The following is a 13,349-nucleotide window of genomic DNA, read 5'->3' on the forward strand; positions in this document are numbered from 1 at the left end:
AAAAACATGTTATTTTCCCCTCAAGCATGCTAGAAAAAGCAGGGCTGTCTAAAACCTTCATGTCACACACAGTCATAGGGATGCAGCAATGTTAATGTGAAATACGTTACTGGAAGGATGACATACCATTCAGCTATAATTGTCTCAAAGTAAACATCAGGCATTTGAGGGGAAAAAAAAACCAGGAACAATAGCTGCCATTGCCAATTGGAAAAGAAAGCCATAACAGCCTACCTGAGACAAGCGAGACTGTGTCTTTCTCCCATGAGACAACAGTGATGTATGCCTCCACAGAGGAGGGGATAATGCACTTGAACACTGCTACATTGCCTCTCATGGCTTTCTGGTCCTCCACACGGACTGTATAGGGTTCCCGTAAAACTGAAGACAGAAGAAGAGGTTTCGTTAAAGAAGTTGCAATTACACATCCCATTCACTTCGTCAATTAGCGTTGCAACATTCCCCCTAGAAGGTTACTCAGGTTGTGAATTCTTTTGTCTCAGTAAATGATACAGTTTTGCAAGGCTGTGCAAATTAATATGAAAGCATTCCCAGATCTTTCCATTTTCTCAAAATCTGCATTTCACCATATTTCTGTGTTCTTCCCCTGCCTAATTCTGAGGGCAAGGAGAAAGACTTCTGTAAGAACTGCATATTTAAATGGGTAAACATTGTTATGTCTTCCGTTACTAGTCTAGTTTCTAATGCCACAATTCTCACCACAAATTGTTTTCTTCTCTATCAAAGGGCACAACATACATACAAGTACTGTCTGTGAATTAGACATCCAGAGAGTAGAAGAGAAGGTCAGTGTCATTTAGGATTTTGAAGAAGTAAGAACTAAAGGAGAAAATCAACAGAGGTGACAGCTAGAGAAAAAGCAAGGTGTCTCAGAAACACAGAGGAATGATAGTAGCTAAGGTAAGAGCTACATTCAATTGACTAGCACTGAAAGAAATAGGTTAATGGTAATAAACCAGAAACTATGATTCAGAGTTCTTTAAAAAACAGCATGGGGGCACGTAGATCCAGGATATGATTTGTCTAGCATCTGGAAGAATTAATTTAATGGACAAAGAGAAAAAAGAACAACTGGAGTAATCCTTCATACCAATCCAATATTGCTGGGATGAGTTGAAGTTGCATTGGGTAGGAGAATGGAAAGAAGGAAAATCCTGGCACTGAAACAATTCAATGAAGAATGAGAGGTGAAAAATCCTGTAAGCAACAGTTAATGGAGAAGGTGGAAGAGCAGAGAAGAAACAAGACAAAATGTTGTCTACTACAAGAAGTAAATGGGTAACACAGGAAGGACAAGCAGCAACATAGACTCTCCGCAGGACCATAAGGTCAAGGTGCAAAAAGAGAAATCGCTGCAGCTAACATAGTTATATATCTTGAGGTGGTGAACAAAGTTACATATCTTGAAGTGACAAACAGTTTCAATGAAAATAGGGACGAATGTATTGGAAAATGATGTGTGTGTCTGAGGCATGTATATGCCTGAGGGTAAAAATTATTGGGAAGAACAACCCCAGTGCAGCAGTGTAACCAAGTCAGCAATGCTGACCTGCCACACTACAGTGACATTTCTTGCCTATATAGACTGCCCACAAACATATACCAAGCTCTACGAATTACATTTAACCACATTGATTCTAGACTGAGTAGTCGGTAAATCCTTTGCAGAGTTTACAAATGTATTTCTGTACACCAGGAGCACTGGAATTTCTAAATGTCAGCCCCACTTACAATGTATTTCAAAAAAAAAAAAAAAAAAAAGTAGAGTACTGAAATGTAACTGTAGTTTTCACAAATGCAAAGAGCATCAAGTCTTCAGGTCCAGCACTACCACTGCAAAAAGGAAGACTGAAATTCTCTGTCCCAGACAAGGCTGTAGCAATATAACAATTAGGAACTCTAATCAAAAGTAAATAAATTTAATTCTAAATTAAATATCTTTTTAAAAATCAAAACACATCTATCTTCTATGATATGATAGACACCACTAAGCCACTAAGTTTTAAAAAATTCAATAACTTATTTTTAATCAAAGGTTAAGTTTCTGAACCATGTTGTAAGTGCTGAACTGATATTATAGGCACCTTTAATGCAGCGACTTTACAACACTGGCTGCCCTGTGATGAAGCAGCCCCCTAATCTTGTTCTACACCTGAGGGAATGGCACATAGATCATCTTAATGATGCTGACTTTTATCTAATGCTCATGCTCCAACCGTCATTTATAGAAAAGGCTTGTTTAACAGCAATATCCTAACACACTGCTAAATGTATTCATATGCTTTCAGAACAGCTGGCCATTTTGAAAATCTGCCCAGTTGTTTGTAAAAACAAACACAGAAACCATATGTGGGGCACAAAAACTGCAAAGAGGTTTATTCATTTCCTTCCTTAAAAAGTTTACATTATTGTGATTTCAGAGGTCCCTCAGTTATTTCCCAATCATAATTTTGCCAGTTCCCATGAATGACTTGCTGGCAGATTTTTGGGTTGGTTTTTTTTTTTTTGGTTTTTGGGGTTTTTTTAAATCCCAAGTCCCCGCATCATTGATTTATATGGGAATTTCAGCCTTTGCTAAAAAGATATATTCTTCCCTGCCATGACTGCTCAGGAAAGCTTGAAGATGAAATAGAGATATGCACCTTTACTCCCATGTGGGACTGGCCTGGAAGAGGGCTGGATTTGGGTGTTTAGGTGTGGGGGTTATGGTTTTTTGGGTGTTGGGGAAGTGTGTTGCGTTATATGCAAAATTATAATCAAACCCACAATTACAATCATCTGTGAGCCGGAACCCTTATACTTGTTACCCATATTCTTGGGGAAGCAGGTAAATCACCTTCAGACTTTCTCAAGCTCACAATGAGAATGGGCAGAGCTATATTAGTCTTTGTATGACTGTGCTATGATCAGATGATCTACTGATTGCTTCTGTATTCCTAGTGCTTTTGGAGGGTACTGGAAGGATGAGGAGATGGAGAAGTAAAGAGATTAAAAAAGGCCCCCCCCAAATCATGCTAATTAGGGCCAATCTGAAACTGTGTACAGATTTCACATGAACAGAAATGTAATTGAAAGTAACACACAAACAAATGAAGTTTATCACTTCGTATTTGAGCAACATGGGTTTTATCATCTGAACATAAAATACACTTACTGCTATGCACAGAAGACTCTCAAAAATTATATTTTCCTATGATTGGGGGATTACACAAACCTTTGGAAAAGATACTTGCTCATAGCTATTGTCTGGCATCAGGCACAATGACGGCTCTGACACACATATCAGTTCATATGAAGGAAGGGGACTTGTTTCCCTCATATTAGCTGAGAAATCAAATCATATGGAGAAATTAATGAATCGGGGGTAAAAGGCTAAAAAGGGAAGGAAAAAGGGTAAAAGAGGCATTTCTGACTTGGCCTAAAAGACTTGTTAGCTTATGAGTCAAGCAGCTACAGCCACCTACTGCAAAGCCTTTTTTTCAGATCTTTCTTCCATTTGTGAGATTTATTTCTCAAGCAGAGGAGGAAGTCTTCTTTTGGGGTTTCATGGATAAATGGGTCAATGCTGGGCAACGAACATAGCTGCATCCTGTCATCTATATCATATGCTTTTACAACTAAATGAGTGCCAGTTCAGACCTTAGCTAGCAACACTGCAAGTTTTAGCCTCCTCTACATCACCAAATAAGTCTAAGAAATAGAAAAATTGGAAACTAATACTGGAAAAAAATGCTGCCCAAAAGATGGTCAAAATTGAGATACATTAACAAATCCACAAAGGACAAAAAAATATTATGTTCTCTCTAAATATAATTCTGCCAGACAACTTGTCCACAAATCCATTAAAGTAAAGCCAAAAGCACAAAAAACAGAACCGAGTTCCAAACATAAAGTTGTTTACTATGTATTCTTACGAATCTTTGGTTTTCAAACTTTTTTGATCTGTGGACAACTAAACATTTTCAGAAGAAGCATAGACCACTATAGAAACTCCACATATACGTAACATGAACTTGCTTCTACTAGTCATTTTTTGTGCAAGAAAACCCACTTTTCTAGACTAAAATTGTAATGACACATGAATTTCATAGAAACCTGTTTTTTATTCTTGCCTTCTAATTGCCTACAAACTACAGATCTCTGAATGTTAATTTATCATTAACAAGAAGAGAATACATCCTCTTACTTAAAAATAGAGTCACAAACAAGTCTACTTGCTAACTGTTCAGAGTTTTCCCTACATAACTCCTGTGAAGGCATATCTCCAAAGGAAAGATACTTCTTTTCAGAGAAAAGACTAGCATAGCTCCACCAACAACAAAGAGGTTATGAGGATTTGCATTAGCCAAGGTTCAGCTCCCAGACTAGCTTTTGTTTGTTTGTTTGAATATTTTAATTAACTGAAGTGCATACACAAAACCTTCAAAAACTATGCAATCGTGTTTATGTGTTGTAACAAAAGGCCTAATTTTGATCCCACTCTAATTCTGCACTGGCTGACCCAGTCCACACAGAGTCAGTGTAGAAAACAGACACAAAACCATTATGCTTATTTGCATCTTTTAGCTTAAACAGAAAGCACTGCCTATGGACCAACATCAGTTGCTGAGTCATTACACAGAACACAAGTTTCTCTCTCAAAACAAAGCACAACTGAATACCAGCAAATGAGAATGGATGTGATTAGGCAAGCATTCCTCTTTTTTCCAGCCCCCTATACAAAATCCAAAGACTGCATCTTTTTCTCTCACAGCTCTTCAATGAGTAAGCATGGTCTAATTAATGATTTCATTATCAGTTCATTTTTCCTTATACTTGTGCATAAGCTCAACTGATTATGATCTTTGGAAAACTAACTTTTCACAACCAAAATAAATCAAATCAGGGAGGAGAAGAAAGAATCCACTGTTTTACTTAATATTGTGAAGAGTTCAGAGGTTATACTTCTGGCTGATCTCCTTTGATTCACAGCTGCTGCTACCCTTTGTCTGAAACACCCAAGTTTCCTCCCTCCTGAAGCCCATTTGAACCGAATAAAATACTGTACTTACCGGCCTTAATGTGGACATCCTGACTTCTGATTTTCCCTGAAGGATTTTCAGCTGTGCAATAGTAAGTGTTATCATGGATTAAGTTATTAAAGCTTGAAGGAGGGAAGGGGAAAATTTGGAGAGTGCCATTGGGGTGGACGTGGCGGATCCCTGGGACATCGTAGATCTCCTCGCCCGTTGCTAGGTACCATCTGAGCGTCACAGGGGGGATCCCTGCTGCTGGACAGGGTACCAGTGTCCCTGTGGTGCTAGCAAACACTACCTCTTGCAGAGATGCATTGACAAAATATAGACTGGCATGTAGATCTTCGCTGAAAACTGGAAGACAAAAAAGAAAAAGAACAGACCTTGAAAACCTAAGAAATTTCAGCTACATAAAAACCAATTTGACTGTTACTTGCCACAAAATGAAATGCAATGCCTAGGGAAGGTAATCAAAACATCTGGATCCTAATGAAACCTCTAATAAAATGTTTCGCATTTTAGAAGAAAATGTCACCAGATTAAATGCACTAAGTGGTTTACATCCAAAAGTAAAATGGGAAATCCCTTTCTTTGTAGCGTAAACTGAAACAGATCTGATCACTTTTGCATTTGCTGATGCAGCATTCTTTGGAAGGCCAGCAAAACTCCAGCACTAATCTACTTCCATGAAATTTCTAGCAACTAAGTTTCTGCCTGGAACACAGGCAATTTCTGTTCACATTTATAAATTTATTTTTACAGTTTTTCCATGGCAAAATCATTTATAAAGTAATAAAGAGAACTGAGCAAACAGTGAAAAAAATCCCTATAATTCCTTAATAATAATACATACCTATATTTAATACATATACAACTTAATATATTATACAATTTGGTAAGGTCTTTCTAACAAAGAGCTATAAACCTACGTACAAAGCACGCTTATGGTAATCTTGTTTCTGCTATCCATGTGACTATAGTCCCTCTCACACCTTCAACCACAGCTTCTGTAACACTGAAAAAATTCAGTATTGGTCAGAGCACAAAGTTAGTCCTCATTCGTCTGAATGCTTCTGCTGTGGGCTATTCAGCTACTACCTGTAGGGCTTGAACGCTCCAGGTAGCTTGAAGGTTCCCCAACATTTCATCCAAAATATCTTCCTAACCCTCTCTGTCTGAGAGCATATCAGCATAAGGCATGATTTTTCTTTTCCAATAAATGGTAGGAGACATTACCAGTACCATTACCCTGCTGTACATTTGCATTTACTGCTTACTTGTAAAAAAACTTGCCAATTTTGCTTGACACAAACACAGAAACTTGCATATTTCACTATATCTTGAATTCAGTAAATTCTGACATGATTTTCTAAAGCAAGTCTGGTAAGGAGTAAGTTTTTGAAAAGGTGACCATAGTGCATCAGGCCCAGGTGAGCATCCATGAGACAGATTTCAAGGTTAGCCTTCATTTGCACAAAATGGATGTTATTGTCCTGCAGAAATATCTTGCAATCCCAATGCTAAGTCATGAAGTGCCTTGTCTACCTCTGCCACTTAGTTGTATGGTAGGTTAGAGCACAAAACGGACTGGTTTTTCCTTCTCTGTTTTGCCGTCTCGAGGAGATATAAGGTGGGAAGATATTGTCTTCTAAATGTAATTGTGGTATTGACCATCAGGAAAGACCACTTTGAAAAAGAGCAGAACTGGCTCTGGGAATCCCTAGAAGAAGAAAAGTAAGAGAGACCCTCCTAAAGCAATAGAAAAAGATGTCTGGCATGCAGGAGGCAGCCAGATAAATGGGCATTACAGAGCAGGATGAAAGGCACTTGGAGATTCAGAGAGAAGAAATTCAAGCACAGTAGCTGATGAGTCCCTGCATATAAATGAGACAGGTGCTAGTCCGAAATAAAGTCCCTTGCAAGAAACAAATTCTTCCTAGTTGGCGCAGCCCTAGGAGAAACTTAGGCATCTGGAAAGAAAAAATAGGCATAACAGGACTAAGCTCAGGAAGAAGCAGGGCTGAATAAGATGGTGCCACTTTTACATAATCACATTTCTAATTATAGTTGTACTTTGAAGCAGAGAACAGTATTGTTGGTAACATAATAGAGAACTAAAAAAAAAAAAAATTGGCCTTGTTCATCTGCTGTACAAGCTATTCTCTATAAATACAAGTGAAACAATCAACAGGGCATTTTAATTTCCATCGTCCAACAAGACATTCACATAGAAGTAATAAATACAGTTCACATTTGCCAACTTTTATGATGCTATATTGCTTCTTAAGAGACATTTGCGTAAAAACAGTAGATTTGCTGGCGGAGAACAAAAGAGGTGAATACCAAACTGCAAATGTCATAAAAATAGAGAATATCAGGAACTATGTTTGACACTTCCATAGAATATAACTTTCTAATCAAAATGCAGCACAGCTGAACTAGAGACTCATACTAGCAGCACATAACAATGAATTTTTCCAGCTGCTTTGTATCCCCTGTAGAAGCTTTCACTACTTTTGACAAACTTTCCATCGATCAGCCTATACAATAGTGCTTCATTTTAAAACAGCATCTGGTACACATTCATCTTAATGGCAGACACAAACATACTAAGATCCCTGGAAAATAATTGCAGTGCTATAATGCACACACATATACACAATGGTGACAATCCAGATGCATTTTGTGGTGGGAAACAATGTGTAAGCTACTTGGATACATTCAACAACAAAAATGCGATTTCAGAATCTTTTATTAAAAAGATATTTCTCTGCAATGCTCCATAGGAAGAAAGTGATTAGCTGAATAACAGAAGTGATATGCCAAAACCTAATTGAAACTGAGACAAGTCAAAGACGATATGTAATTATATGTTACTTAATGGTAAAATATGATCCAACTATACACCATATTTTACAGTAAGCAGAAGAAAGCTCAGACTAAAAGTTGCAAGGGAGAGCGGTAGGGAAAGTTGATGAAAGTTATAGATATAAAACAGTGAAGAGAAATACCTGAAGAACCAAAAAAAAAAAGGTGAATAGAAGGGAAAAAAAAAAAATCAGACAGGTTCTACCAACTGCCTAAATACTATTCTGAAAATAAGGCTTTTGAACTATTTCATCTCCAGAACAATGGCTAACATTGCGAGGGCCCAAGCAAACAGGCACAGGCATGCCCCTACAGCCTTCTCTGCAGGAATGGAGCTCTACAACACCTCTGAGCCAGAACTGAAATGGCTTGAAGTTGAGTCTGACTACACTCGGCCTGGGCAGAGATGACCTCAGCATTTTCCAAGAGATGACATCAGTTAGCAGTCCAAGGGAAGGAAGTCAAAGATTCCTCCTGAATACGGTATATTTATTACTGAAACCAGTAATACTTGAGGGAAACAGGAGGAAGCCCGCACCTCAGCAGCACTCAGTGGACGGCCCAACTGAAATGACAAGGGGACAAACAGTCTGCATCTGCAAGCACTCCAGGACAATGAGGCAAAGACCTATGCCCTTAACTGTGTGGTTAAAGGAGCACATAAACAGTTTATTGGATCAATAGACACAGGACAAGAGATACTTACTGAATCTTAGGCTAAATAGATACCATTATCTTACTCATACAAGAATGGGAAGGAGGGAGGGAAGGAGGGATACAATTTTTGCAAGTTTAGTCAAAATTCCTTAGACTCAACTACTTGAAGCAGTAAGGGGAACTGACAAAGTATAATAGCCAAGGAAATTTCTCCTGTTTTTCAGGGGAAACAGCACTGCCATGTTGTGCCTAGCAGAGTGCTGAATATGTTAGCTAGACAAAATTTCTTTTAGCACTTGAGAAATCTCCTGTCATGTAAACTGGCTTACCTCACGACAAGCTAGTCAGTGGGGCTACAAGTCGATCACACTCAGAAACAGAAAGTGAGACTGAGCACTGTATAGCTCTGAGCACTGTAGATGTAACCAGACTGGACAGAGATAGGTATAAAATTTCTTTACGGAAAGGGTGGTCAAGAATTGGAACAGGCTGCCCAGAGAGGTGGTGGAGTCACCATCCCTGGAAGTGTTCAAAAAACGGGTAGATGTGGCACTTTGGGACATGGTTTAGTCTAGTCTACCCTTGATTGGCTTAGAGTAGACTTGGTAGTGTAGGTTAATGGTTGGACTGGATGATCTTAAAGGTCTTTTCCAACCTAAACGATTCTATGATTAAGATCTAGGCTGGGCTTTGCATTTGCTATACCTGTACCTATTGGCATAGCTAAGACTAGACTCACTTTTTTGGTTTGTACTTTGTCTCTTCTGGCATGTCACTCCTTACTCCAGGTCTCCAGGGTGCTGCAGCTCCTACACATATACATGCTATGCACTTCAAGGTCTTCTATAAGGGCCTAGCAAAAAACACTTCTGACATTTCTGCCTATAAGGGTGTCATTTGTCAATACTTCATTGTATATTACACAAGACAAAACAGGGTAAAACTGGTGCTTCACAATCCTCCTGTTTAATGGGCAGGAGGTGTCACTAAGACATAAGAGAGAAGATGCTACATTTAAACCACCATACTGGATCAGGCTTGGGCTTGCTCTGTGTAGGATCTCATGTCCTGGAGGGATCAGCATCAGCTGCAACGAAAAGATGAAAGAAGACATGCAAAGGCAAACCATGAAACTATCTGTCCAAGGGAGATCCTCCTCTTCCCTTCCTCCACCATTCTCTATGTCCCACTTCAGACTGTTTCACCTTTAAGAACCTTTACTGTAATGGCTCCAAGAGTTAAAACTTTCACGGAGTTTGCATGTAACATAAGAAAAATTGTATCAGTTTAACTCGGTGCCAGAACATAATTCAGAGGCTTGGTGGTGTGCATTTCCTTTTCATCACATTCTCTTTCATCTTTTAGTAAGTTTAAGTAACACATTTATGATTTTTGAAGCTAGCTTTTTGTGCCTCATATTATTCCAAAGCCCTCTTTCTATATTCTGTAATTGACCACTTGAAGCCCCAGTTTTCTCTTCAGTTCTTGAAAGAACTGAAATACCTTTGGGCAACAGACAACCCAACATATTCAAAAATATTAATAAAATGTCTCTGAACAATTAATTGATACTTATATTTAAATTACCTTCCCTGTCCTTTTCAAAGGCTAAATACTATTCCTGTAACGCTTATGCAAGGGGAAAGTTTGGTTTTAAATGAATAACAATTTCAAAACAAAGGGAAAATTATTTCTCATCTTTTTGATTAATCATATCCAGCATGAAATATTTATATGGATAAAATAAAAGATATGAATCAAAGTGAACGTCTGGAGCAAAGAGACGACTGAGATTATTTAGATAAAATAAAAATCAAAGTAGAAAAGATAAATTATGTAATTAAGCTATTGACTTCTCTCCTGCACTATAGCAGGTTTATAGCAACAACCTTAACTGTCTTACAGTGGAACTTCAGGTTTGCCACAGACCTGGACATTAATATTTCCTCTCCTTTTCTCCTCAGTGACATTGCGATTGACGAACTGGGCAACAATCAAGCCTTTTCTTTAGATTTAAATAGATTGTATAAGGTGTCACCTTAAAATTTAAGAATTTCTTATTGTTAAATACCAGCAACGTAAGCACAAGAAACCTAGAAGCAAACCCAAGGAGTACAATAAAAACATAAAAAGTAAAAATAAAAAACTACAGTATAGAATAAAGTCTAAACTTTGCTTCTGTTGGAAATCAGTGATCCAAGAGCACTCCTTTCTCAGAAAGCTCCTTCCTAGTTCTGACTCCTGCAGTCTGTGCTTGGAATGGTAGAAGCCTGGGATCTCTTTGTACCATGACGGGACAACACACTCCAGCAAAAGCTGACAGTTGGGAAAATTTGCTACAGGCATCTTCTCAGCCACATAAAGCAGAAGCAAAGCAGAACGAGACACAGTCCCTTGAGCAGTTAAGTCACTAGAAATCCAGGTAGTCTCATCAACGCATCAAGCTCCACTCAAAGTTTAAGAAAAACAAAAAAGTAGCAACAGCCTGTGTGCCTTCTGGATGATGCCTTTTCCTGAGACACCCCAGACATTTTGCCTAGGTTAGGAGAGCAGTTTTTCTGAGCCTCCTGCACAGCTAATGGAGGACAACAAACACAGCCTAAAGGCAGTTTAGACCCCACTTTGATGGGGCAAAATATTCACTTCACTTGGTCCTTCATCTCCGCCTGTTACACCAAGATTAGGACAACTCTCCATCTTTCTTGAAGACCTCAGTTAACTGGAGAAGGCTAGCACAGCTGCCCCAGTATTTTTAGCTTCTGGGTGGATGTTTGTTGTCTGCAGTTACAGGTCTTTCTACTGTGAGGCCAGTCTGTCTGGCATATGCATTAGCCTAAAAGCATCACAGCCTTTGCCAGTCCTCACACCAGCAATTCCACAATACATCTCCACGTTTCAGAAAAATTAAAAACAAGGCTTTTTTTGTGGTCTTGTTTTTGTTTTGGTGGGGAAGGTGACACATAAATAGAAATAGTAGAATCATAGCAAAAAAGACAAAGATGATCCCCTTCACCCCCAAAAGAGGGTGGAGGGAGGGGAGGAAGAGAGGCAGAAGAGAGATTATCTGCCAAAATGGAAGGAAAAGAAAGAACAGGACTAGTGGAAGTCAGAAGGATGCTAACACTCAAGGAGGGATTTTTAAAAGGAACTCCTCAGGATTCCATATCTCATGAGAGATCCAGTATCAGCGAGACAGCTCCTTTTTCTTTGGCCTGAAATCACAGTAGCAAGCAGGCAAGAAAACATCATCTTGATCATAACCCTTAAAAACATATGGCTATTAGGTAGAGTTTATCCTTTCTTTGAATGCCCTTTCATCTTGCTTTATTTAAAGATAAGAAACAAGTATGCACATCTACAGGAGGATATTTCACTTGGCATTACTAAAATATGCATTTGCTTTTCAGAGGTTTAATTTCTCTGTGAAATTTTGGGACCCAAATATAACAAAACAATTGAGAAATTTGAAGAACAGAATTTAAGCCCCATTTTCCATATGGTGAGTGAAAAATATTGAAATCCTCATTACCAGCAGAAAATAAAACATTGATTATTCACTGTAAGGTGAAAGACAAGTATTTTGTAAGCCAATTTAATGGAATTCATGTAAAAAGCAATCAAAAAAAACCCAACCCAAAAAATATTTGTAAGAAAATGGCTGAAGACATCTAAACAATAAATTATGTTTAAGGAAACTGAATTAACAGGATCATACTACAGGTTAATTACCCTGTCGACATCCAAACAATACAGTATGCTAGGATAATCTTCTTTGCATAAACACAGACAGAGAACTGATAAATGAAACATTTCAGAGTGCATTGCTGTGCCTTTCAAACCAGTAGTAGAAGCATTACAAATGCAATCACAAATATGCAGATTACTCGGTGCAGAACGCAAACAGAGAAAGACAGTCTGGGTGGGTGGTAAGGTGCAATGCTAGCAAGCTATGTCACTGTTTAGGATGATTCTCCCCACCACCCCCCCTGCCCCAAGATGCCACAATATATCACCATGACTGAGATTTAAAAAAACAAAAAGAGCAAGCAGCTAGATAGACCTTTTCTCCTTTCCTCCAATACGTCTCCCCTTGCCAAATTAAAAAAAAGGCCCTTATTTTAAAAGAAAACTGATTAGACACCTAAAAACAATAATGTTGTTATCACTACTCATTTATCAAGTAACAGGCTATGCAAAGTGACCCAGAGAAATTACTTCAGCTATTGTGAAAAGATCAGAGTGATGAGGCATCACAATAATCCATCTGTGATCATGTCTCCCTCTAGGGGTTTTATCTAATGACTAACATATAAGGTTGATAAATATTGTAAATTTTATTGGAGTAAAGGTAAAATGAATGCCCTTTTACAATTTTGGCTTTGATTCTGACTCCGGACAGAAATTTCATATACCCCTCTAAATCGATAAGGATCGAAATTCCTCACTATTTGAGGGGAGGGAGGGTAAAAGACAACTCACACAAGGAATAAGTTTCAGGTGGAGGCAAGATAGGTATCTTTAAGAACAGGGAACAGGAAAACAGCACTGGGTAAAGATGCTCTGACCAGACTCCAAAGTAATTCTTACTAAAAGGAACTAAAAGAACAAAGAGAAGAGAAAACAACACTAAAGAAAAATTATAAGAGAATGCTAAAATAAACACAAAACATCTTTAATATAGGAAACAAAATGAAATCAATTGCACAAACTGATTTGAGATTACAAATATAATTAACAAAGAGATGGCTATATTAAACTACTGCACTAGTAAAAATAAAATTAAACACC

At 38.2% G+C, this 13,349-nt stretch overlaps 1 protein-coding gene across 3 annotated transcripts in view; it reads right to left on the reverse strand.

Annotated features, from left to right (window-relative positions):
• The window catches only part of DSCAM (DS cell adhesion molecule), a 435,274-nt gene extending 422,669 nt beyond the window's left edge, over positions 1–12,605 (reverse strand). For 2 of the 3 annotated variants that reach the window (XM_075710780.1, XM_075710791.1), the window contains exons 1-3: positions 12,575–12,605; positions 5,073–5,390; positions 235–381 (exon numbers count right to left, since the gene is read on the reverse strand). In XM_075710780.1, coding sequence (XP_075566895.1) covers positions 235–337 — 103 coding nt within the window. In that variant the 5' untranslated portion in view covers positions 338–381; positions 5,073–5,390; positions 12,575–12,605. Of the gene's footprint in view, positions 1–234; positions 382–5,072; positions 5,391–9,584; positions 9,643–12,574 lie in introns of those variants that run through there. The other variant, XM_075710770.1, reaches the window with a different exon arrangement.
• Positions 12,606–13,349: the final 744 nt, after the last annotated feature.

This window comes from Pelecanus crispus, chromosome 1 (genome assembly GCF_030463565.1).
Source record: "Pelecanus crispus isolate bPelCri1 chromosome 1, bPelCri1.pri, whole genome shotgun sequence".
NCBI classification, from domain to species: domain Eukaryota; kingdom Metazoa; phylum Chordata; class Aves; order Pelecaniformes; family Pelecanidae; genus Pelecanus; species Pelecanus crispus.